Source organism: Parasteatoda tepidariorum, chromosome 9 (genome assembly GCF_043381705.1).
Source record: "Parasteatoda tepidariorum isolate YZ-2023 chromosome 9, CAS_Ptep_4.0, whole genome shotgun sequence".
In the NCBI taxonomy this organism is placed as follows: domain Eukaryota; kingdom Metazoa; phylum Arthropoda; class Arachnida; order Araneae; family Theridiidae; genus Parasteatoda; species Parasteatoda tepidariorum.
In genome coordinates, this window is record NC_092212.1 from 54,208,970 (window position 1) to 54,236,102 (window position 27,133).

At 28.2% G+C, this 27,133-nt stretch overlaps 1 protein-coding gene across 2 annotated transcripts; it reads right to left on the minus strand.

Moving 5' to 3' along the window:
• LOC107455695 (WD40 superfamily protein Tusp) lies at positions 1–26,884 on the minus strand. Of its 2 annotated transcripts, XM_043040482.2 has the most exons (12): positions 25,988–26,884; positions 21,399–21,689; positions 17,894–18,098; positions 16,749–16,853; positions 14,754–14,902; positions 12,798–13,022; positions 11,250–11,475; positions 9,963–10,207; positions 8,762–9,014; positions 5,416–7,124; positions 2,683–2,877; positions 1–1,133 (listed from the first exon to the last, which is right to left on the minus strand). In XM_043040482.2, exons 1-12 carry the CDS (start codon positions 26,246–26,248, stop codon positions 1,017–1,019), a joined length of 3,981 nt encoding a protein of 1,326 aa, XP_042896416.1. In that variant the 5' UTR covers positions 26,249–26,884; the 3' UTR covers positions 1–1,016. The 2 variants fall into 2 exon arrangements, with proteins under 2 accessions (XP_042896416.1, XP_042896418.1); XM_043040484.2 differs by lacking the exon at positions 12,798–13,022.
• Positions 26,885–27,133: the final 249 nt, after the last annotated feature.

Sequence of the window (27,133 nt, forward strand, 5' to 3'; positions counted from 1 at the left end):
GGAATATTTGGAAGGGTACTGTACCTAAAAATATATAAATGAGCATAATTTTTTTCTTCTTTTAAAAGTTGAAATACTTCACATTTGTTAAACAAGCTGATTAATATCAAATTATAATCTGTAAAAATTTTCAAGCAGTTATGAAAATTTAAAAAAAAAAAAAAAAAAAAAATGAAAAGTAATTGCAATAACTGATGACATTTTTTTAACAAGCACTCAAACAAAACATATATATTAGATTCTAAACGCTACATAAAGTAATTTCATATAACATTATTTATAACAGTCTTTTTAAAATTAATATTATAATGTTCGATAAATGTATTGTCATTTAGAAATTAATTATATTTTATTTTTCCTCAACAAATATTAAAAAAAATCAATTTAACAGGAAAAGTTAAAAAATAAAAATAAAATAGATATATTCAAAACTTTATATGTCTAGAAGTATACTCTAAGTAGGATCAAAGGATTCATTTGCTTCAAGAAGTAGAAACTTACAATATGCTTTAGAAATTATTTGCTTTATATTGACAAAATTGGCTATTAATTATTTACCTCTAAGAATGATGAGAAATATTTTCGGATGAATAGGTAATAGCCATTCAATTAATAAACTTATGAAAACACAAAAATGTGAGATTTAAATTAAAAGTCATATAAAACAGCAAATATTAAAAAAAAAAAAACTCTGAGAACTAAAATTATTTCAAAAGTGACTAGAACAACTCCTTACCTTGCAAACCATAAAATAATTTACACCTTAAATATTGCGGTTATTATTGATACATCACTTTAAACTTCTAAAAAAAAAAAAAAAAAATTAAAAATACAGTTGAATGATAAAACATCATTATGTTATTCTTGAACTTTAAATATGTTTTCTAGAATCCCATGTGTTGATAATTTATAAAAAAAAATTATTAGTAATCAGAAATAGCCTGATAAAGATTGTTAATACACAGCAGAAAGGAGATGAATCTTCAAGTTGATGCATTGATGATGTCCAAACATAACTACTTCAGACGCTGAGTCACATTGGCAAGAGCAACAGCAAATGCTTGGAGGGCACAAAATGGATATTGAAAGTCAAGAGTGTATGCATTACCATCAATTCTTCCAAATTGCATTACCTGAAATGTCAAAATGAATGTACGGACTTATAAAGATATGAAAAATAAAAAAAACATAAAAATTTTCATTTTTAAGAATTTTATGAGCTGTTGTAGAAAAATGATTCTGTTCTAACAAAGCATAGAATTCTGATATAAAATGTGACTTTTTTTATTGATTTCGAAAAGTTGAGATTTTCCCATTAAAATAGTTCTTAAGTATTTAGAATTCTGACATCTAACAAAGTCTTTTTTTCATTGATTTTGAGAAGTTGAACAAATGTGTATTTTCCCAATATTAAAATAGTTCTAAAAAATTTAAATGTTGAATTCACATTTTTCTATTAGAATAGATCTTAATAAATTAAAATTTTGATATAAAAAAAGTATTTTGTCATTGATTTTGGGATGTTGAATTCTTAGAATTTTTATTTTATTGGAATATTTTGTCAGTAATATAAAATTCTGACATTTTAAGCTTTTAGTCATTAATTTTTAAATCAATTCCTTTTTCTAAAATTTTATTATAGTTTTAAAGTATGTATTACTTAGCATTCTTCGAACAACCAAAAAAAGAAAGTATAATTGCATAAATAAACCAAATGTAAAATAAATCACAGCAAATGTATAATCCTGAGCACAGAGGAAAGGAGGGCATCTTCTGTTATTGAGAGTCCTCCTACAAAACCTATGCAGAACAGAAATTCTGTTGTATATATTTAAAACTTTTCCCTTATTATATTGAAGATCTGTTTTCACCTTCTTAATTTCTTTAAACAATTTTTTCTTATTAAAATTTAAATTTACCTTAAAGACTATGAAAAAAAATAACAATGCTCTCAAAATATATTTTTGAAATTCTTGTAAAAGTAACCAAAAAAAAGTTTGCATTCCACATAACCCATAGCATTTTTCAAACGAAAATAGCCATTATAAAGTAAGGCTGTTATATTGTAAGTGCAGAAATAGCATTAATATTTACTCCCAGCAGAAAAATACCCAACTAAGTTTACAAAATGATGCTTTATTTTATTGCAAATTCACAAAGTAACAGATTAATTGATAATAGCACAACTTTTTCACACATTATATCTGTAACAGAACCATTTAAAAGAACACATTACAGTCATTAAATAATTATTTTTGAAACATTTTAGCTAGAAATATCTACTATTTAAGCCATATTTTTGCTTTTAAATAATATTAAGTACTGTTAATAGATTTTATAAGATAATTTGGCAGGTAAATAAATAAATAAAAAATAATCTGAATTAAATAAAAAAAATCCTATTTAACACAAATAAATCTCTTTTTTTTTTTACAATGTTTTTTTTTTGAAAGAGAATTTTTTTTTAAATAATTATTTTCAAAATAATTTTCAAGAGAATAATAAAAAAAATAAAGCAAAATTTTTGTCGCTATATTGGAAAGACTGGTTCAGAGCAGATGTTGAAATAACATTGCGTCCATGGGGCTTAATATATTGGTGGTTATAAGGAAATGGCCACTATAAAGTGAATTACAGCACGCATCAGAGAGCAAGGTAATATCATAAAATAATTTTACTTACTTGTCTACCATGAAATTCAATCTGAAAATTTTTTGCAGATTCTTGCGTCACTCGTCCACCGAAGTCTAGCTGATACACTTGACTAATGTCATTCCACATGGGGGCTTTATTATGAAGGACGAACTCTCGATAAGGAGGCAGATTGCTATTGGCCGGAACAGTATCAGTGACTATTCTTCCACACCTTTTTTTCAGCTGTTTTTTTTTAAATAAAAATATGCCCAAAATTAAGGTTAAACTTATAAAGTTAAAAAATTTATACTTTTCTTCAATAGATATCAGTAGTAATAAAAGTAGCACCAACAATAAATACAAAGCTTAGACTCTTTTTAAATTTTGATCAATAGAATTACTCTTTGAAAAAAATCACATGAATACGAATTGTGATGCGTAACTCTTAAATTGCAGTAATATAAATTGCTATGTCTGATTTTGAAAAAGCGAGAATAAGAAACATAATAAAGAATTTTTAAATCACCATGCGCGATTCATGAATCATTTGAATTACGACATCTGATATTTAAATTGAATCATCTTGAATGGGATTCGAAATTTTAAATCACATGAATACAAATCCTGATGAATAATTTTCAAATCAGAGGAATATGTATCACCAAGTGTGATTTCAAAATTGCATTTACTTGAATCACTATGTGTAACTCTTAAATCACATTATTATAAATAGAAATACATGTTTTTTAAAGTCGCGATAATCATGAGATTTTTAATTCACATAAATATGAAGCATAATGAGAAATTTCAAATCAAGTGAAGACGAATAATTTAGATTCACTTTTAAATTACACAATTACAAATTGTGATGTTCGATTGTTAAATAGCTTGAATACAGCACAATATTGAAATCATGTTGTCTGATTTTAATGTTATTCAAATCCCTACATTTGGTTTCTAAATCAAGTGATTTGGCAGGGCAATGCAAATTTTTAAATTGCATGAATGCAAATCACAATATGCAATTTCAAAACACGTGAATATGAATCCTAAATAAGGAACTTGATTTTAATTTTTCATAAAAATAAAATATAAATTAGTTAGGCAGAAATTACCAGATTTTTGATATGGAAAAAGAAAAAAAACTTTAATCACCTTTAATAAATTTTTAATCATTTTTGAGTTAACTTAATTTGAATTTTTTTTGTCTACAACAGAAAAATAAAATTAATTAACTATGATAAATAACTAATTTTTTTAGATAAAACAACACAGATTAGTAAACAATTGTCTAGAAGCCAACTAGATTCTGGAAAGTCTAGATTTCCTATTGATAACTGAATTAGTATAGTTTTTAAAATGAAGCCAACTTAATAAAAATTAGTGAAAAACTTTGGTGTGATATAATAAATACTGTTTTTTATCAGATAAAAATGAATTCATTTTGATATTTATACCATATCAAATAATAATATCAAATAATACCAATTAACTAAATAACACTTGCAAATTTAATTTTCAATTTTTTTTCCAAAAATTTAATTCAAATGTATCTTACTATTCTAAATACGAAAGATTTTGGAAAAATAACAGACATTTAAAATTTTCAACAGGCATAGTATTGCCTCTTTTAAAAATAAGAGATTGCATTACATGATTAAATCATTTCAAAATTTCGTTACAAAAAAAAAAATCTCTAATAGAAAAAATTTCTCCCCAATTAGTATTTATAAATATAAGTATTAATAAGTACTAGTGGGCTGCACCCCCCTGCTTGTTAACGCTTGCCAACCCCTGAAAATTGCTACGCTATCTTATATGGCTTGCTTCGCTCGCGACTAACTTAGGTGAATTGCAAATACACAAAATTCTAAGAATTCAAAACAATCATTCAAATTCATATAACAACAAAAAAAATTACATCTTTTTAGTCATTACTAAGTCATTAAAATAAATTTGAATTCAAATAAATGACATGCAATTCGTTAAACCTATTAGAAATGTGCTATAGTATAAAATCTTAAAGCGTAACAGCACGACTGAGACTCATTTTTCAATGAATAACTAATAACAATAATAAAACAAATAAATTCGTGATATAAAAAAAAAATTGTCAAATAAATCTGTAAATTCATAAATTCGTGAAAAAAAGCGCTTTCGACAAAATACTAAAATAGAGATCTATCAACAAAGAGTACTCACTTCTGCCTAGCTTAAGGTTATTTCAGTTTCCGTTTTTAAAAGAGCTATACGTTGAGCCACCTCAGTTAGATTTGGTATGTGACATTTTTAGCGGCAATCATTGGTCGATTTACTAGCGTTGCCATTCGGGGAGTTGTAATGAGGCTTTCTTTTGTTGCCGTGTAAGAGAAATATATATATAGATAATTATACTCCCTATAAGTTTTGCAAATTGAAGAAAATTAGTTTAAAAAATTTGGGTATTAATCCATTTTGGGAACTGTAAAGAATCTATTAACACAGTACCTTTATTAGTATATTAGGTACCTACTACCACAATACCAGTACTTATTGCCACAATTAATTAAGCATGGCTGTCATTAATAATAGTTTAACAGTTTTTTTACAGCTTCCCAAAACGAAGTATTCCTGGAAACTAATTGAAGGAATTGAATTTAACAAGCCATTTTTTATTCTTTTAAAATTTTATTAATAGAATAAATTTATATTGCTAAAAAACAGGAATTAAATTTTATAAACACCATTAACTTCTTATTAATTGCATTAGTTTTTTTTTCATAAAACAAGAAAATAATTTACCTTTCTACGAATATATGCTTTTTGGAAACTTTCTAAATCTTTAAAATTTTCACCAGGCATATCATCTCCACTAAAAGCACTATCTTCATCAGAGCTATCAACAAGCTTTTGGCGCCTCATTTTCCTTAACAATAAGGGACTGTATAACAAGCCGCGGCGTGTATTTTTCTTGCGAGTCACTACTGGTGAAGACGGAATGCTTCGACTAACAGTAGTAGAAGAATCTGACATTTCGCTTGTGTCATCTGCTTGAGGGAAACTGGCACGGTGCTCATGCAAAAAGGACGTAGTTGCGAGATCTGTTACTTCAGTTGGCACATTATGTCGATGTCGGACGGGGCTTGAGTTTTCTGATTTTGCTACAACCAACTCCGGCTTTTTAAACCCTTTCAATTTCCGCACATTCTCAGAGATTTTATTTACATCCTCGCAACTATGAAATTCTTTCCGCATGACACTCTTTTGATTAGAAACAGTTTCCTTAGGTGCATGTGTGCTTGCAAGAGCAGGTTTCTTTTCAACAGGGCATGAACATGCCAGATCATAAAAACCCTCTTCGCCAACTGAAATCCCATTTGTATCACATGACTGGCTATCACAGGGCTTTTCACTATCATTACAATCGTGGCAATGCATTTTACCACAAGGTGGCTTTGGTTTTAAAGTCAGTCGCCGGCGTGACTCTTTGAATGATTTGCCACTCTGCTCACGAACATTAGTGAACTCGGCAGCATGCAGCTGATTGGCGCTATGACTTCTATTCACAAACAATGAGGAACTTTGACTGTTAGGGAATGGCACCTTCTCACAACATGGGGTTTCTGGGTCATCAATAAATTTCATATCAATGTTCTTTCTCGAAATACAATTTACAAATGAGTCCTGATTGTGTGAAGACTCTCCTTGTAGAGTATGATTAGATGCTTCCAACATAAAAGGAGATTCACTATTTTGTAAACTCTGGATTGGCAATGGCATGTTGGATGTAGCTTTTGGAGTATTACAAGAACTGTTACTGATTTCTACAATTCTTCGAGTAGATAAAGGCGACTGTAAGCTACTTCTATAAGAATTATCTAAAATCAAACCTTGAGAAACGCATGGTACTACAGTATAACATGGAATACTTTTACCATCTACTGAATTGCTAGACGTTGATTGAGAAGATACATTAGAATTTTCATTTTCAGAAAGGCTGTTTTGTGCAGATTGTTCTTTTGATGAGTCACTGCTTGCACCATTTAGATCGTCAGAAAGGTCCAAAGTTAAAGAACTGGCAACAAATGATGACTCAATGGATTTGCAGTTTGAAGAAGTTTGATTAGAAGACTTTGATTCTTCAGGTTTCTTCCACAAGCTTTTATTGAGAAACCTGAACCCTGAGCCGTTTGAGCTGGATGGAATAGGATACTGCAAAACATTTGGCTCTAAATCTGGCACGCATGATACACTAGTCTGTGTAGCAACAGATACTACACTACTGTTTTCTGCCCTCTGAAGACTAATGACATGAACACCTTTCTCTCCTGTGATTTCAAAAGTTAAAAATTCTTCAGATGGAATAAAGTTCACATAATCTCCGTTGCTACAACCTGCAAACACACCATTTTGTTCTCGTTCTTGATTCAAATGACATCGATAAGTAGTATTTCTCTGCTGCTTCTTTGGTGTCATTGGAGCTATAGGAATACTATCTTCATAATTGGCATCTAGAGGAAGAATGCAAATGCTATAAAATGAATATGCAAGGAGTAATGAATTTATAAATACAAAATGATTTAGTTTTAAGCTTAACGTTTTTAGCCAATTGCTTAGTTTTAAGTTATTTTTAACACTAAGTAAGCAACTTTTTAATTAAAAAAAAATTTATTAGAATATGGCTATAATAAAGCTTTAAAGATGAGATCAGTTCAAAAAGTAGTAAGTACCTGACCATAATCTGTCTAAGCAATATTAAGAAAATTTTGCAGTGTTGGGCTAAGCAACTGCTACACTGGTGGACAAAATTAAGAGATGGAAAGCATTTTCGCACATGCAAGATACCCGCACATCGCTCCATGTGTTTGACAATGGTTCCGTGAATGCCCAGAGGTACAGGCAGGAGGTCCTAGAGCCCTATGAGCATCTTTTCAGGGGCGCTGTTGGCCCTGAGTTCATTTTTATGGACAACAATGCGCGGCCACATAGGGCTCTCATGGTTGACGAGTATCTGGAAAGCGACGATATTCAATGAATGGATTGGCCAGCCAAATCCCCTGACCTGAATCTTATTGCTCTTGGGAGAGCTATTGCGATGCGCCAACCTCCCCCCAGAACCATTCCGGAGTTAAAAATTGCTCTGGTTGAAGAATAGGAGAGTCTTCCACAAGTCCTCCTTAACTCTCTTATTAACAGCATGCATACTTGTTGTGCATGCTGTCTGTCTGTCTGAAGGGGTGACCATACACCATACTAGAGGCAACACACACTGTACAAGCCTCACTTTTATTGTCATCTTTTATCCTTAAGTTCAGACCACATTGGATTTATTGGCAATAGGTCTTGCCAGTGAATGGCACTTTCATTTTTGTTTTGCATACTTTATTATCATGGATAAGCTATATCCATACCAAATTTCATTTATTTATATCCAGTATTTTTTGAGATATTTGGGAAAATGTCTTCCATCTCTTAATTTTGTCCACCAGTGTAGTAAGTATACCAAAGTGCACACCCTCAGTTTTTTTTTTCATTACCCATAGCATCACTTAATTGAAATCATGGAGCAAATGAGTAAGCACATATAATTAAGAGTTATTGGAAATAATTTCGGGCAAAGTGACAGACAAGTTTGAACTCCATTACTGCATTATATTTGGCATTCCGAAAAATTAAATAAGAGTTTGGAGACTGAGCAATGCACACCATGCATATCAATGCTCGGTACAACAGTTTTAAGGTTGCCCGTAAAATAGGTTACGATAGACCACTTGCGTGCAATACTAAATAGGGCTTTCATGAGTTGCTTCCAGCGGTGTCAGAACCATTAGGAGAAGTGTGTAGCATCATAAAGGGACTACTTTGAAGAAGATCAGTGTAATATAATTGTATTTCATTCAATGATCATTTTATAAAAAAAAAATTCAATGCTTTTACAACAGACCTCATATAAATAAGAATAAAATATTAATTCATTAATCAGGTATCAAATCAAACTGGAAATTTGTCAGATTGGGGCCTGAAATCTTAACAATAAATGAATATTTCACAATATGCTTAGTAGATAATTAGGCTAATTAATATTGCTTATCTATAGAACATAGCATTTTTAAATTTATGTTTAAAACTATATAATGTTAACACACACCTCCTGGATCATCTTCGTCTTCAGAGAAAACTACAGACGATGTTGCTTTTGCAGAATCAGTTGGTGGGCAGAACTCACGAGGTTGTGGCCCTCTTAATTCTTTCATCAACAAAGTCATCTGCCTGGGTTGAAGATGAAGTAAACTAGTGCGGTAGGTGATAGTACCAAGTATTGCAGGTAGCCATGGAACTAGTCCAAGAATTTTAAATTTTGTACCCCAAATGTTGGATGTAACTGACACAATTTTTTCACTCTGAAAATGAGAAAGACTATAAAAAAAAACTGACAAATAAATTGATAAAAAGAATGCAAAACAAGTATTAAAAAAAACTGCAAATTATTAAATATTTAATAAAGAACATATTGAAATTTTGTGGAAATCGCTGCTCTGGAATATATGCCATAAAATGTGATGAAAGAAAAAATATTTCCTCCTATATGTCAAATGGAATTTTAATATAGTTAAGGATCACAGATTAACACATGCTTTATTTTAGGACCTTCCCTCCTCATTCATATCTTTTACTTGCACTTCTCTTTAACTTGCACTTTTTTTTTAGTGCTTCTTTTCTTGACATCCGTTAAGGAAAAGAGAGCAGCGATTGTACATCAAAAGATCATAGCAAGAGAAATGTGATTCTGAGAAAAGGTGCAGAAGGCACAATTTTCAGCAGCATCTGAGATGGACAAAGTGTCCATTGCAGAATCTCGCTCATAAAAACTTGTCACCTGTTTTTCATCTGCCTTATTGTTTTGTTGGAGAATCATCGGTTTCAAAATATATACATAAATAGTCGCAAAAATAGAGAGGGGAGGGTGAAATTGAATTTTTAGAGGATTCATTGAATTAAAAAAATAAACTACAGGTTACGTCATTCCTTTAGATACAATTCCAAGTCAAAATTTAACAGGCCTCAAAATCAAGTATGGCATATTGGTTAGAAACCACTGAAATTTCACTTGTTCTGCCACAAAATGATTGTCAATGGTCCAATATATAATAACAGAGAAATAAAAATGAGTACAAACCAGTTATATCTTTTAGAAATGGGTCCTTGACTGAATTTTTATTTTTACCCTAAGAAAATCTTTAATTCCATGGCACAGTTTTGCAAAATTATAGTATTAAGTACTATAACTTTCTATACAAATAATCGAAAAATCCTTTATATTCCATTAATTTTGACTTAAAATTTAGTACCTCAGGCAATTCATCAATGTACATAATTTCACGCCATGTAGTTTCAGTCCTTCCATGAATATGTCGCCGTGCCCTTTTACGCCTCTGCATTCGTGGAGATGCACAGCCTTCTTCAACATCACTATCTGAAGAAGAAGATGGAATGTACACAGGAACAATAGCCAAGCAAGTGTTCAACTGTGCAGGAGGATATGAGTATGGCTGACAGTTTTTTATTCTATACAAGGGATGAGGTAGACCTGGCTCTGAAAAAAGAAGTCACAGAACAATAGTATTATTAGATAAAATCAACTTATAATAATAATCGGGGCATAATTTAATGTTTGGAGTAAATCAGCTTTAATAATGCAGTTTCCTTAATCAAATAATGTGAAGTCACTAGTATAATAAATAATAATGATAACAAATATTTCAAATGATAAGAATAAAAAACTATTTTCTCCAGTGGTGGCTTGAACCCCATCCAATTTCAGATCGATGAGTATTTGCTAGTTTGGGAAGTAAAGGCAGTCTATGTGTAATGCTGATCAAAATTCCAGTCAAGCCATTGGTTACAAAATTGTAAAGCCTTAACCTTTATTTTGTACATGCCTTCTAGTTTTGCACAGTGCTAATTAATTAGATTAATTAACCCTGTATAAAAAAACAGGAATTCAGATAGCTAAGATGAATTCAGCTAGCTAAGAATTCAGATAGCTAAGATGATTCAGATATATAAGATGAAGCTGGAACACCACAGTTGAATGTAGTTGGTTTTTAATAAAATTAAATAAATTTTATAATCATAGTTTTACAATCTTTGCACGGAGTTTATATACTACTTTTAAGATCTCATACCTTTAATTGTGTTTATTTTATTTCACAGCCCTCAGTAAATGAACTTAAAGGAAGAGGTTTATCAAGAAGTCCTCCAAGAAATTAAATATACTGATTCTTGAATGCTGAATATTTTGAATTTTGATTCATAACTACTCGAACACTTATTTTATTTCACAGCCCTCAATAAATGAACTTAAAGGAAGAGGTTTCTCAAGAAGTCTTCCAAGAAATTCTTGACTACTGAATACTCTGAATTTTGAAACATAACTACTTGAACAGAGAGTCAAATGTTATTGTTTGATATCCACAATTTGGTTATGTTCCTCAACCATGTAGAAGTTTAGCTGGGTAATATTATTCCATAACCATTAACACAAAACGGTAATAGAATAATCATAAATAAATAGTTAATTCTGAATTCCTTAACAATGAATAAGAAAATTTAAAATTTGTTAGTACAATACATACCTAGAGATTGAGGGTCAAAGATGACAAACTCAGGCCTGAGCTTGCTGACCCTCTTGCCCTTGAGTAAAGGTACTAAGCCTCCTAGGTATTCTAAAAACATTGTGTAAGTAGCACTGCCAGTCATATCATCATCCTCATGACGGATCATGGTACAATGGAAGCGGATATCACAAGAGGGAGGCTTAGAAACAAATTCTCGTAGATGATGGGGATCAGGTAGGTGACACTAAACAATAAATAAATTCAAAAAACTTCTTAACATAAATTTTTACATCGAACTTTCAAGATATAAGACTCAGGTTATAGAAGAGACGATAAGTTTTTTTTGTTATTACATAGTAAGTACATGCATGAATACCTACATCAAAACAATATACAATAACGTCGTTGCCGAGTGGAAGTATAAAAACAGGTCTTAGGCAGGGAAAGAGGGTATAAAATTTATTTATTAATTATTAGAGGGAGAATAGCTATAAAAGTGTACATGAATTTGTTGTGCTCCTCAATAAAAGCTAGGGAAAATCTTGCAAACTAAATATGCAAAATGACTCGTTTTAGGGAAATCTTAGTAATTGTAATTGGCTAATTAAATAGGTTGTGCGATTCCCGCAAAGGGAAAAATGTCTTACTTTTAATGCATATTTGAGCCAAAATAAGATTAAAAGACAGGATGTGAATTTAAAAGTGTGAGAAAGCATTTTCTTTTGAATTATAAATTATGAAAAGGATTTACAGAAAAGGAATAACATAAAAAGATAAATTGAAGCTTTTTATGTTACATATATATTTGCAAGTTTTATGCATGGTAATAAGCTCAGAGATATTAAATTAGTAACTAATTTTGTTTCCTGAATAATAGTACAAGTTAACTTTTCAGATAGATAATTTTTTTCCCATTCTTACTATAAATTTGCTTATCCATCTTCAAACTTTATTTGTTTAGATTTATTTACATATTTTTTTATTTCATTATTTGCCTACACTCGAGTGTAAAAAAATTATATATAAGTAAGTTATTCATATTACTTTAAAATTGAATCAAAGCACACTATCAATTTTTAAAATTAAAAATAACTTTTGTAGGTTCATGTTATTTTCAAGTTTTAGTGGACCACTATCCAAAGAAAAATTATACAAAACTACAGACTATATCTCAAAACTACAACAAACAAAAAAATCCACACAAATAAATTAAAACAGAAAAATGATTGCACATGTACTCTGCGCCTACTAAATTTTCTGCATTCAAATACCAAAGAATAAAACCTTCAAATTAATAAAACAATGCTACCATAAAAATAGCAAGGCAATTTCACTTACTGAGTCCAATGTCATGTACATGACGGCAAAAATCCATTTGTTATTTATATCACTCTAACAGTTGTCATGTAAACAATTAATTTAATCAAAATAATTAATTATACTTATAACTAAAATTATAATAAATTATTACAATTATGCCTAATAGAAAGTAGCTTAGAAATTTTTTTTTGAACTGTTAAGGCTTAGCTAATATAATGAAATAACTGGTCCTTAAAGGTATATTACCTTAATGGTTTGCATGGTAAGATGAGAAATTAAAGCTCGCAGACGCTGTGGGAGGGGAAGCTGTTGGATCAACGCATCACTTTGTAGAGCACCATAAGTAGCAAGTCGAGCCAATAGCTGTAGGGATGCTATTTTTTGAGTGACCCAACCAACATGGATCATACAGCCAGTTGCAATAAAAAGCCGTTTATCATTATGACCCCATGTCAATGCTGTGACTGGGCTCTGAAATTTTTATTTATTTATTAGTAAATACAAAAAAATGGCAACATGTAACTGAAAACCAAGAATTTTATATTTTAAATTTTGGAGAACTAGTGTATCTTTCACTATTACATACATAAAAAGTTACACAGCTGTGTCACTCACTCACTTAAGCCACATTTTCTAAGAATTATATATATTTCTTTATCTTTGTTTTATCCATGTATATTATGAATTAAAATAGCTATCACTCTCTTTATCTCAAAACATAGATATTCTTTTACTTTTCCTAAGGGTCATAAATATTTAATTTATAATTAAAAATTGATTTTTAGAGTTAATGTGAGCAATCATTTTTAAAATATTAGTATTTAAAAAAACTTCCCTTTAAGAAATATGGCACCATGGAGCAGATCAATCAAGATATTTAAATTTTTTCTTTCTGGCACTTTTTGTTACATTTATAAAAATCCTTGCAATCAATTCCCTACTATAGTTCCAGATATATAATAGTGGAATAGGCAATTTTGTGTAGCTTTACCTGTAATTATTTGTTAAACTAAACCATAACACCAAGTTTAGTTTTCAAATTTATTCTCGGAATAAACGAAGCAATGCTCTAACTAAACTTGTAATGAATAAATAATGTTGCGCTTATCCTTACAAAATGACTGTTTTTCCACAATAATATTGAAAATTGTAAAACTGTTTAAAATTAAATATCTATTTTATTATCTGTAATGAAGTAAAAACAAAATAGAAATTAATTCTAGAGGTAAATAGTTTTTACAAAATATAGTTTCCTAGCAAAAGGCACTGACGTTAAAGAATTGATAAAAACTGCATTTTACAAAACTCAGTTTTCAAATTACACATTATTATACACTAGTAAATAAAAGACTAGATGCGACAACTAATCAGCCAAAGTCATAATATTTTAGCAAAGTTTACTTAGCCCATAACAAAGACGAGGAATGTATATTTTCCACCAATTTCAGTAATTTTTAAATGTTGATAGGTTTTTTAAATGCTGATTTTTCTACCCATGAGTTGAGTGAGCATCTGCTAATAACTGTAGAAAATAAAAAATTACCGATGAAGGGCTTTGTTTATGTAAATACCGGTTGAAAGTTGCAGTAGAGGTCAACATGGAGTTAAGAAAAAAGTTGGAGAGCTATTTTCTCTGGTGCATTATACATTCTTTCACTTGATAATTTATAATCAAGTTCATTAGAAGTTATAAAAACCTATATTCATTTATTTATAAGCACAAAAGTTCAAGTTTATGAAAAAATTCTTTGCAGCAGAAAAATTCATGAAAATTTCCCTCACCCTCCCACCCAAAAAAATAAATAAATAAATAAATTTAAAAATGAGATCAATTCTAGGTAAAAAGCTTTAAAAATCCCTTTTTATAAACGAATCTAATACTTTAACAAAGCAAAAGAAAATGGCCCGATAAAGAGTTGATGTTTTAACCATTTCTGCATTTTTGCGAATTAGCAAATTTCTGAGAAATATTCCTTAATATATACAGTTTCGTTGTTCAACATAAAATGGTGGTTACTGTTTTGTTCAGCAAAAGAGTATGTAGATAAAGCAATTTTTATACATAATGTAAAGCAGATTTAGCAATATACGTTTGTGTCTAATTGAAGATATAAGAATATTTCAAACATTCCAAATTAAAATAACAATTACATTTAATTAAAGAACTGATATAAATATAATTTTTTAAAAGATCTTTCATACTTGAGTGCATGGTATTGGGATAAGAAAGCGTAAGACACCATTGTCATTATAAAAATGCAGCATGTTAATGAAATTTCCTCCTGCTGAATCAACAGACATTCCAGCTACAGCAAGTAGTTCTCCACTGTTAGCCCATTCCATTTTCACGCCTGAAAAGTTTAAACAATAATTGTATTTGAATAAAAATTATGAAGTAAAATAAATAAATATAAAACTTTTGAGTGTTAAGCTTCATCAGAACAAATATTATACTATAATCAATTTATCTTAAAAGATTTAGATTAATATATATTCTGTATCCAGGTAAATTATAATTTTTAACATTAAAATTCTAGTTAAATGTGAAAATTTACAATTAACATGGAGAAATAAGAAAAAATTTCTTATATGGATTGACTGAATTTCTTGAATGAAAATGTGTAATTCTTATCAAACGTGTCTTGCACATAAAAAAATTATACAACAGGTGAAGAGGCTTTTTTTTTTATAATACAACTGCAAACAGTTTGGAATGCCAGTAATATGACCTAGCAGAATAACACTAAATATATCAGAAACATTAGCAGATTATTTAACTCGCCAAAAATTCTTTTTTACAGATTTAACACATATCATGATCATAAAAATAATTTCCAATAAACATCCAAGTTTTGACTTTTACTATGTTAAATTTCACAAGAAAAAAAAAATTTTTTTTTTTCACAATCCTGTTATCATGTTTATTAGTTATACATAATTTTTTTGTTGTTGTTGAAAATAATTAGATTTTTACAAATGAAAATGTGAATACAGATTAGTTTTAGTTACTGCTTATTAAAAGATTGTATAAAAACAATCTAAAAAGAGTCTAGAGTATATAGAAAGTATCTAAAAATAGACAATAACTGAATTTAGACAAAAATAATTTAAGATGATGAATAGTTAGTAAAAAATTATAACTGAAAAAAAAAGAGAAAGAAATTAAAAACGTTTGTCATTATATATTGTATATAGTATATTTAACTGCAAAAATTATAACAAAGTAAACCTCTTATTATTAACACAAATTGAGGCTCTTCAAAAAAAAATTTTTTTGCATTCTTCAAACTAGAAATGATATTAATATTTTGAAGCAAACCAAAAATTTTTTTGATTAAACACATATATTCTTAACATTGTTTGGTCAAAACATCATCAAATAATATAAGGAGTACTAGAATTAAAGAGAGTTCTTCAAAGTTCTTATGCGAAGGAAAATAAAAAGGCCACAGTTTGAGTGCCTTGTCTTAAACTTAAATAGAAACTTTAATTTCATACTATACATACATATACTATAATGCGGAATTGTTCTGATTTTCAAATGGGCAAATAGCTTAAGCATTTTTTTTTTAAAAAAAATTAACCTTTTAAAAAATTACCAATTGGTGGGATTTTCTAGAAGAAAGTCCAGATTAAAAAAAAATCCAAGATAGATGATTCTCAATTTTTGTATATTTTCATGAGCTCAGATAATGTAGCATCTGAGTAACTTTTGAAATTTTGTAAAAATCAGAAAACAAATACTTATCTTATTTACAAAAACTGTTTAAAGCTTTTCCTTATATTTTCTACATTTTCAAAATTTGCACCAAGTGAGCATGCTAAATGTGAGTAAAACAACTTAACAATAATGGATAACTGTTACAAACTGAACACAGTTATAAAAATAGCATATTGTTCTTTAGAAAAGGATTTTTTTGAATGACAAAAGTGCCTTTTTTAAGAATAGTTTAATACGCATTTGCAAAACTAGATGATCTTAATTTTAAATTTTTTTTTTATTTGGCCAAAATTGATAAAACAAAAATAATGAATACAAGTCATACGCTGTTCTATTTTGCTTGTTATGTGATATTAGTTAGATATTTAAAAAAAGAACAGTAAAAAATGATTTACAAAAAATCAATAACAGAAAAATAAAAAAGAACTATCTCATACAAATAAAGCTTTTAATAATGTTCAGTATAAAATATTTACCTTTAAGGTTTGTTTCAATAACAGTTGGTAGCAAATCATCATAGCTTCTCATTAAATTAATAGTACCATTTGTAAAACAAACAGCTAAGACAGAGGGTTTATCAACTAAAATGATAAAAAGTAGTAATTATACAACCAAAATATTTTATCAGATATTATATCATTACATAAGTTAACAAAATTACATATATTAATGTAAAAAAAGCTATCCACTTACGCATTATTCCAATTCTCAATTATACATTATTCTATTATCACCAATGCAATTAATTCAATATAACAACTTTCTAATAGGAAAACCATTTAATTCATACAATGCAGTAAAATTGGCTTTCTAGGAATTAAGTGATTCACATCGACCAGGAATATTATACTACCAAGATAAACAACTAGCCATTTAAATGGCAAAAGTGTGTAGAGGACATAGGTGCCCTAGCAACAATTTTACCTTGGGCACAGTTGAGCACAAAATTGGATCAATATAGGTCCCATATGAATATGCACTGAGGAACCAGTATTGGGATAGCTAGATTTTTTAATATTGGTCCTATATAAGGGCAATGTCAGCCTACATTGGCTGAATAATGAATATAAAATATCCGAAGAATCTGACTACTCTATATAGGGCCGATATTGGTTGCAGAGTGGCTGTAAAATATAGGGTGAATCGGACAATACTATATAGGGCCTATATTAGAAAACAACGGCACAATGAAGGGTAGTGAGACAAGATTCGTGAATATTGGTTCAACGAGGGCGAAAGTCATTTTAATGTTTGGGTGGATACTTGATGAATAAAATAATTCCTTATATTTGTAAGTTATGAACCATGTCTTTTTTTTTTCTCTACAAGTTTCGTTCATGATAACCTAATACAAAAAGCAATTTTTAGTAATTTTTTATGTTTTTAAATTAGAATGTTGTTAACAATGAAAATGGTTACTAAAACTTGTTTATGAAAACTTTTAAAGCATACACATAAAAAATTTTTATAAGTGATTTTTGATATAATAATGAATGTTTCCAGTGCTCGCAACCCCATGAAGATAAAAATCTCTTTTAGGTTTACAACAATATTAATACGGCCAAAGAAAATAATACCGAATCTATTCTAGCTAAGACACACAAGATAATATTAGACCTACTTGTTGGAGAACTATTTTTCTCATCAGATTTATTTGAATATGCAAAGCTATGACGGTCATCTTCATAAGATTCGTCCATTTTAAATTTTTCACAGGACCATGCCATTGAAGCTATTGGAGATTCAGATTGTAGATTAACTTCAGCGACAATGGTTCCATGCACATCAATAATAATTATTTGGCCACCAGATGTACCAAACATGACCTGCAAATTTATTTCAGTAAAAGATGTCAGAAATAGATTCAGCAAATTATCTCATTAGTAGTAGATTTATAATCCAATAATCATATAAACTAGATACAAAATACTAGAAGTTAAATTCCTAAATTAATTTAAGGTTTACAACTTAAGTTTGCTTTATTGCTCCCTAATATATAATTAAATCAAATTTTGTTTTATTTTAGACAATTTTTTATGAAAAATGCCTTTTTGGTTACATGGATTTTATACAGTCTGAAAACTATAATTTCCTGAAAATAAAACTTTACAGGTATAACAACAAACAAAATATTTCCACCTCAATAATCAAAAGTAATAATTTTGCACTATTTTTTAAAAAAAATAAAATTGTTGAGTTTTATAGAAAAAGAAAGCTGTCGTATAAAATAATGAAAAGGAAATTTTAAGTAAAAAATCACTTCTTCTCAAAACTATAATTTCTGTTTTATAATTATTGTTAATTATATATTATGATACATTAATATATTTTTAAGTCAACTATTGAAGTTTTAATCAACTATTGAAATGACTAAATATATTGATTCCATTTTTTTTTGTCAAATGTTATACATTTTTAATTTATAGCAAAGCATGATAATTTAGATCCAAATTTTATTTCTCATGTAAATTTAAGTAGAAGCACACAAAGATAATTAAAAATATTATTTCATAGCTTTAGTATCAATAAACATTTTCTACCTTAATGTTTTATTTAAATAATAAGATAAAATAAATTTCTTTTCAGTAAATTGAAATGAAAGCTCAAATATTTACAATAACTTCATATTATACGCCAATGAAAAATCTTTCATCATATTGACAAAATTTGCTTCTAAAAATATAAATTATTTTATACTGTTGAATACAAAGAGTATATTTGAAACACTAAATTGCAACCTAATATTCTGTAAATTACTTTTTCAATTAAAGTTAATTGGCTTAGATTTATTTAAAAACTAGAAACTAAAAGAAAAAAAATATTCATTTGAAACAGAAAACAATAACGGAGTGTAGCCAGGCTTCGAACACTTATAAAAACCCTAACTCTTTCCAGTTAGATTTTATTGATTTTTGTAATTGAGGATATAAATTCAAAATTAATGTTTTTGTTATGTCTTATCCTCATTAACAAAATATGTTAGAAAATACTTATGCATGGAAGAGTTAAAAATAAATATTTTTTAAAATACTTATTACAAGACAAATTAAGAAAAAAAATTAGACATTTAAGTACCATAAACTCAAATCAATTCATTCCTCTTGACTTATTGATTTCCTTTTTTAAATAAACCCTTTGACATTTCCCCGTTTTTTCAGGTTGATATAATTCCCTGTTCTGTGGCTACCTTGAATTAAACAATAGGCTACTAAATTTAATGAAGTTAATAAGCTGCTGTGCATTGAACAATGTTTTTATTTTAAAAACCTGTATTCTTAAAGTATAGAAGTTTTGCTCACAGTTAGAGAAATAACTTATTAATCATTAGAGCATCATCCTCGCAGTTTCTGAAAGAAAGAATCTGACTCTTCCGCAACAAAAACCAAATTTCTTCCAAGTTATTCTACAGAAAGTAGCTCACAACAGGAAAAAGTTAGTATCATTTTGCTTCTACTTGAAAGAATCAGAGGTTTAAAGCAAAAATAAAATTGAATAGTTTAACATGGCAAATGCCAAATGAGAAGATTATACATAGTTATTATGCTTTGACTTAATTTTTGTTTATGCTGCCTTTATGCGTAAGCACCTAGAACTGGTCTATAAGCAAAAACTACATTATTTTCAAACACATAATTAATAGAAAAATATTTTTCTGAATTCTAATAACAAATAGGAAATTAGAATATAATATAATTACAATAGCATAAAGTAACTTTTATTTTCAATGAGTTAAAACATGCTATATTTTTTAAGGCATTGTGATTACTTTGGAAACAAATGTGTAATAACCTTACCATTTCAGTCGATTCTATGATTTGCGCCCATTTCCTTAAAAACAGTTAGTGACATAATGCATTAAATCCATGCTTTTCTTAAATTGAGTTCAGTCAAATAACACAGGCACAATTTCATTTAAATAGAATAACTTAAAACTGTAGCTTATAATTGGAATACGAATTAAAAACAAATATATATATTATATATATATATTAGACAGAGATAACCTATAACCCTCTTCAACACAGATTAAAACTTAATTACTAGTTTATAATTATAAAAAATAATACAAATTTAATTCACAGTTATTAATTTCAAATATGAAAGTGAATTTTAGATAATATAGGGTGCGTCAAATTATTCAACAAAAAATAGGCACCTTTTAAGCACTTGAAAAATATTTTTAAGCATTTAAAAAAATATCATTATTGGGCAGGGTTGGAAAGTTTTTGGCAATTAATGGTTTTATCTTGTTTTAACGGTCAAAAATTGGCATTGTTTTTGACATGAATACATGAAGTTTAGAATAATGTAAAACGAATGGCGTTTTCATAAGCTACAGACTGATAATACGGGGAAATAGATCGGGGATGAATTAATTATGAAAACGCTGACTAGAACAATGTGAACTGTGTCTTTTTGCATAATCCGAAGCAAAAATCTACATAGTAAAGGAAAAATCTCATTTTTTCAAAAGGGAAAATTAAGCACTCAATAAAACACCCAATGAAAAAATCACCTTTACAGGCTTTTAAAAACCAAAAATAAACACCTTCAAGCACTTCTTTAAAATGCTACAGCTTGTAATAGTATGATTAGTATGTTCTAATCATTAGATATTAGAATGAAAACAAACACTGCAGAATCCAATTTAAAACAAAATTAAATAAAATATATCAGTCAGACACAAATTATCTGTATTTGTAGAATCATCCAGAAATTAAAAACACAAAAATCTTTAATTTTTTTATTTATTTTAAGACTGAAAAATTTAAAAAGAGCCCTGGAGTATAAGAAAATTTAGAACTCCAGGGAAAACATAACTTCACAGTGTTCCTTCTCACCGTTTGTTGAATTTTGTCATTTGTTGAAAAAAATTGATGATGAATTACAAAATTTAATTTTTTGATACTGATCATGAAAAGAAAGATAAAGAAAAACCTAAAATTTTTAAGTCGATTGCAGAAAATTTAAAAAATTGATGATGAATTACAAAATTTTATTTTTTGATACTGATCATGAAAAGAAAGATAAAGAAAAACCTAAAATTTTTAAGTCGATTGCAAAAAATTTTAACAGTAGAATATTTTATTATTTCAGTAAGCAATAAAACATGAAATATTCATTACATTTTGATCATCAGGTGTCCATATTCCACAACTGATGCTATGGTCTAAGTTGAGCATCGAAGACCAGTATCTTTGACCGGACACTGAACCAACTAAAACAAATCCATCCCGATAGCAAATAAGAGCCATCCTGCCATCATGACTCCATGCAAAATCTGTGACTTGAATACTACGATCATTAATCAGTTCTATAGACCATCGACCTTCATATTTAATCCAAACAAATATAGTTCCAGTATTATCACATGATGCTAGTTTTTGATACGGCTCATTCCATTTCACCAGTACTATCTAGGAAAAGAAAGGAAAAAAAATATTTAGGAATATAATAAAGAAATTTTTTTAAAAAAAAAAAACATTATTTTTAATTATGTTCTTATATTTGCTTTATTCAGCATAATAAGTTTTGAAGTCCATTACAGAAAAGAGGTATCTTAAAGGGTGGAAAGGATAATTCCATGCAAAAAATAAATTTTATTAAATATTTATTTATTCAACAATAGTCGATAAAAAATTTGAACTGTAAGGTATACAACTTTTTACATCATTTTAAAGAATGTAATTTTACATGGGAAAATACAAAATTTGAGGTAAATTGGTCGAGTAGTTCCTGAGAAATTAAATTTTAAATAAATTAAGACACTTAAAATTTGATTTCCCAGAAACTATTCAACCGATTTTGCTTAAATTTTGTATTCTGCCATAAAAAATTCCATTCTTTAAAATGATGCTAAAATCTGCATATCTTACAATTCAAAATTTTTTTCAACAATTATTAAATAAAATAATAAAAAATAATAAATATTTACTAAAATTTACTCTTGGCATTGAATTATTTTTGGATAAACAAATTTTATTATTGAGTATAAAAAATGTTCATTTCGCCTAAAAAGTTCTTGAGATAGAGCGAAATACGCAAAGAGTAAAATTAACGTTAAAGGGTCCAAACTTTGAACCACTCTCCTGATCAAACATATTTCTCACATTGCGGCTACTCCTTATATTTTGAGGGTAAGAAATTCGAATCAGGCAAAAAAAATTATGTTTATTCAGAGAAAGTAAGTTTTTACGCCTGATTTTATAACTCAAAATATCATATGCATACTTGAGGTTACCTTTTTAGCCATTAAGATTAAGTTCCAGAACGTGAAAATCCGATGATCATAGCTCAAAAGATATTCAGGATGGTTCTCTTTTTTTTTGCTTGAGCGCAGTGTTACATAAATGAGAGAAACTTAAACTTTTTTATGAAGTTTCACACATACGAATAAATTATATAAAGGTATTTCAATTTATCAGTCTGAAACTTCATGCTCAAAAGTATATAAAAATAAAAGAAAGAAAACTGAGAAATTCAACTATGCTAACTAAACTCGAAATTAGCAGAAAGATCATAAAAAGTTGATTCAATTTTGAATAATATAAGTCAATTTTGTCCCTATAAATGATTTTAAAATCAATATGCAGAGTTTTATAACAGGTATAATCTTCTTTAACATAAAAAAAAAAAAATTAATAAAAAACTTTTTTAATTATGTGTTTGATTTTGAAATAAAATATATGTTTTGAAAATTGGGCAATTAAAAATTAAACATTTAGCTTTAAACAAAATTATAATTTTAATAAATATTTCATTGATAGAAAGATTTCTTAAAAAAAATTAGATAAAAAAGTTGTTTTTATGTACTTAATTTTGGAACAAAACATATGTTCTTAAAATTTATTTTATAAAAAATTTACCAAATTAATACTAGTATTCCACTCTGTTATATGTTACATGTCCATTTGTCTGAAAATTTGATAAAAAAGTTGTAATTAAGTGCAATTTTTAAACAAACTGTATGTTCTTAAAATTGTTAATTAAAATAAAAAATTCACCAAATAATTCACAATTTTTTTCTGCTGTAAAGAATTTGTTCACAAACTTGAACTTTTGCACTTATAAATATTAGTTTCCCACTATATTGTAACTGATAAAAATGTTATATAAATACTATGCCCACATCTCAGAAATTTCAATAAAATTTTTTTAATTATAAGTCTAATTTTGGGACAAAATTAAGAGATGTCTTTACCCTGGCCCTCTAGAACTTTACTTAAAATTTTTAATTTGTGTTTTCTTTTGTACTTAACAAATTTTTGATGATATAGCATTATTAGACAGCACAATACATTTTTTCTTAAAAAAAAGTAGAAAATAAAGGGGTTGCTTTAGTATATTAAGAGAAATAGTGCTTGATAATTTTAGAGCTTCTATGACATTTTCCTCAAAAATTTAAAGCAATAAATTGATGCAATTTAAGGTTTTCAGTAAGTAATTTAAAATTTTATTACAGTTCAAATTGATGAAAACCACCTAAGATGATGCTAAAAAATTTCTTTAAAACGTTAATTGCTTAAAAACAAAGACAACTATGAAAAATATGAAAACAGACAACTGTATACTATTTAACTACATATTAATAACTGTTGATTGCAGAATTGTATAAGCATAATTTTGTCAAACAAAAACTAATAAAGAATCTAAAATACCGTGCACTTTATATCACAAATTGTGATGATCTTATGCAGTGTTCCCCCTAAGCGTTTTTAGAAGGGCGAAAATATAAATTCCTACCTATAAGTTAGTCCTTTTTGCTTTTTTAGTAAAAATAAGCCATCATCCTTTAAAAACACTGCCTTTTTATTATGATCCATTAAAAAAAAATCAATTGACTGTGTAAATAATAATTACACACTGGTAAAATTATCTGTAATTTATAGGTTTAAATCATTCTGCTTACTACCTATTACAAATATTTATTTTGTTAGATTATTTTCAACTGGTTAAATTTTTATAAGTTTCTCTTTTTTCAGGGAGAAAGGTATATTAATAAATTTTTTAAGCGATATACTTTTTTCTTAAAGCACCTTTAAATGTTTATTTTCTCATAATTTTCCGTTTAAACTATGGAAAAAATCTTTCAAGTTGTTTATCAATGAATCCTTTTCTTCTAGTTTACTTTTTTGAAAAATGAGATAGTCTTTTAGTATGCCTGTAATTATTTTTCATAAACCCCGAATTTTTCACTTATTTAGATTATGAGTGAGAAATACTTTTTGAAATATAGACATAAAATAGTATAATAGGGTAATTTAAAAATTGCTGAGGATTAGATTCAGTTCATACATATTATTACACATTTTGATAAATTTATACGCTGTAAATAAGTGCATTTTCAAAACTCAAACAGACTCTTTTCTGCGAGGAAACACCTTGTTCTTTTTTATTCCTAGGGTAAACTCTGTGTTATGTTTCACATGTATCGAAAGATACTACCAAATATAGTAAATATTCATCATCAGTTTATTTGTGAAAATTATATAAAGAGGATTAAAATCATATTTTGTATTTTTCCACCCGCCTATACCTCTTTGACAGTTGAGTCCAATCGGAAGCGAAAGTTTTCACATTATTATAACTGGAATAAATGCTTCCTTGATTGATAGAAGCAAATGGATATTATGTATACTTTTCTAAAAAATTGATAGATAACTTCTAATTATGAATTTAATTTTGGAATAAAATGCATGTTTTTAAAATAGCTGTTCATTAAATTTGAACTAAACTATTAGTCCCTTAATGGTAATTATTTAATATTTTTAATGTTGCAACTCCGTATATAAATTATCAAGTTTGTTTCGTTTACTAGATACTACACATATTATTCATAAAGTCAATTTTATATATGAAGCAAAGCAAACAACGATAATTATGAAACATGTTATTAAAAATGTTGTTAATAAAAATTAAACCACACTATTGGCTTTTTAAAACTATTATAATTGGAATCAATGTTAAGATTGTTTTATTAACAAACTTATATATTGTTTACGAATTCAATTACATTTAAGAAAAATGATGATCAATGATTACTAATATATTTAATTATTGAAGAGTAAAGTCTGTAGTTGAATGATGATAGTTCAACTAAGGAACAATTAATAAACCTTTTTAATGGTAATTATTTAAAGCAATTTCAATAAATTAACATCTTTTATGATATCTATTTATATTAATGATACTATCTCAGTTGTTTTTATAATTAAATTATCAAGTTGTTTCATCTACATGTTCATACACATATATTTTTTAAAAATTCAATTATATTTAAGGCAAACAAATATTTCTCAAATTTTTAATCCACACAGAGTAAAATTTGGTTAGAGTGTAGATTAGTGCTCCTTAGATTTGAATTGTGCATGGTAACTCAGAGCTTATATTATAAATAAAATCTTCCTCTTTCCTATTATTTTTATTACACTTTCTTATAAGGTCACCTTATTGTAAACGTTTACACAAAATTTATAGCTTAATCAAGCAAGTTCAACTTAAGAAACAATTATATAACATCTTTTATAAAAGCTACTTAATGGAGTTGATAATTAATAACACAATTTCACTTGTTTAATTCGTAAATTATCAAGTTTTGTTTACAATTCATATACAAATAAAATAGTGGGCAAATTTATTTATATAACAATAAATTTTTAATTAGTTTATCAGTGCAGTGTAATGTTTTTATACATAAAAAGTGCTAAATACTTACTTCAGCTCGATGTCCCCTAAGATTGTAATTAGATCTGAGGGGTAAATCAGCTATTTTTCGATTGTGACAAGAAGTAAATGTCACTCCAACGATGCTTCTTGCGTTTCCTGTGGCCAGCCAGCCGTCTTGATAGTAGTGTACACGATTTAATTTCCAGCCATCCTCGTCCGGCAGATCGTCCGGTACTTTGCCCATCCATGTTAAACTTAAAATAGCACAATCTGTCCTAGTGGAATTAGTCCTTTCAAAATGCAGATGCATAGTTTTCAATGCACCCAAATTTTATCCACTATCTCCTCAAGTGTTTCATTCATATTTTCTACGAAAATATTCCAAAAGAACACGTCTCTTTGATCAGAATCGTCAATAAATAGTCCTTCTTTTAATTGACAGTTCGCTTTGTTTTATAAAACATTTTTCAGTTTTTACATAACTTTAAAATTGCACGTGAAATTTTTATTTTCAAAAAAATATATTCACGGTTTAAATGGCAAATGAAATAAAATATGTCACAAAAATATTTTCAGTTTCAATTTTTGATTAATTTTTTTTTATCGTCTGAAAAAAAAAAGACTTGAAACATTGAAAAGCGAACTGTCTTCTATATTGATCGATTTTAATGATCATCATAGGTTGAGGAGGGTCAACCAGCACTAGAACATAACCTTTTCGGAATAGAACACTTCAATATTATCCTCATATTTGAGTTAAACTACGCATGAATTAGGAAAATCTTAGTTTAAATTAGAAGTTTCGGAGAAATTAATAAGTTATGTTACACCAGAAATTACTTGCTCCCGCCGGTGCTCTCCGAGAACAGCGCAATCCCACCTGCCATGATGAGTGCTGCGCGCGGAGGGTGCTGTAGGGGTTGCCAGGCCACTCCTTGATCGCCAAAATATAGGCTCTGCGCATTCGCTAGTTTCGGTTTTGTTTTTCACTGCTATTTGCTTTATTCTTTTTTAATCCTTCACGCAGTTGAGAAAGAAAGCTTCATTCTCAATGGCAGTACCAAACTTAAATACGTATTACGTTGTATCAACATCAGTTGTTAGGTGTTAATTTTTTATTTCTTAGGAAGAAAAAGCATTGTTGAATAAATTATTGAATTGTGAATTCCAAAAAAAGGATTATCGAATTTTCTTT

Bases quoted from the DNA above. Each gene is read 5' to 3' on its own strand.
- LOC107455695 (XM_043040482.2), bottom strand. From the start codon at position 26,248: ATGCATCTGCATTTTGAAAGGACTAATTCCACTAGGACAGATTGTGCT. The intron at 13,023-14,753 runs GTATGAAAGATC...TAAAAATTTCAG, and splicing joins TCCCAATACCATGCACTCAA to AGCCCAGTCACAGCATTGAC. The intron at 7,125-8,761 runs GTGTGTGTTAAC...TTCTTCCTCTAG, and splicing joins AGACGAAGATGATCCAGGAG to ATGCCAATTATGAAGATAGT.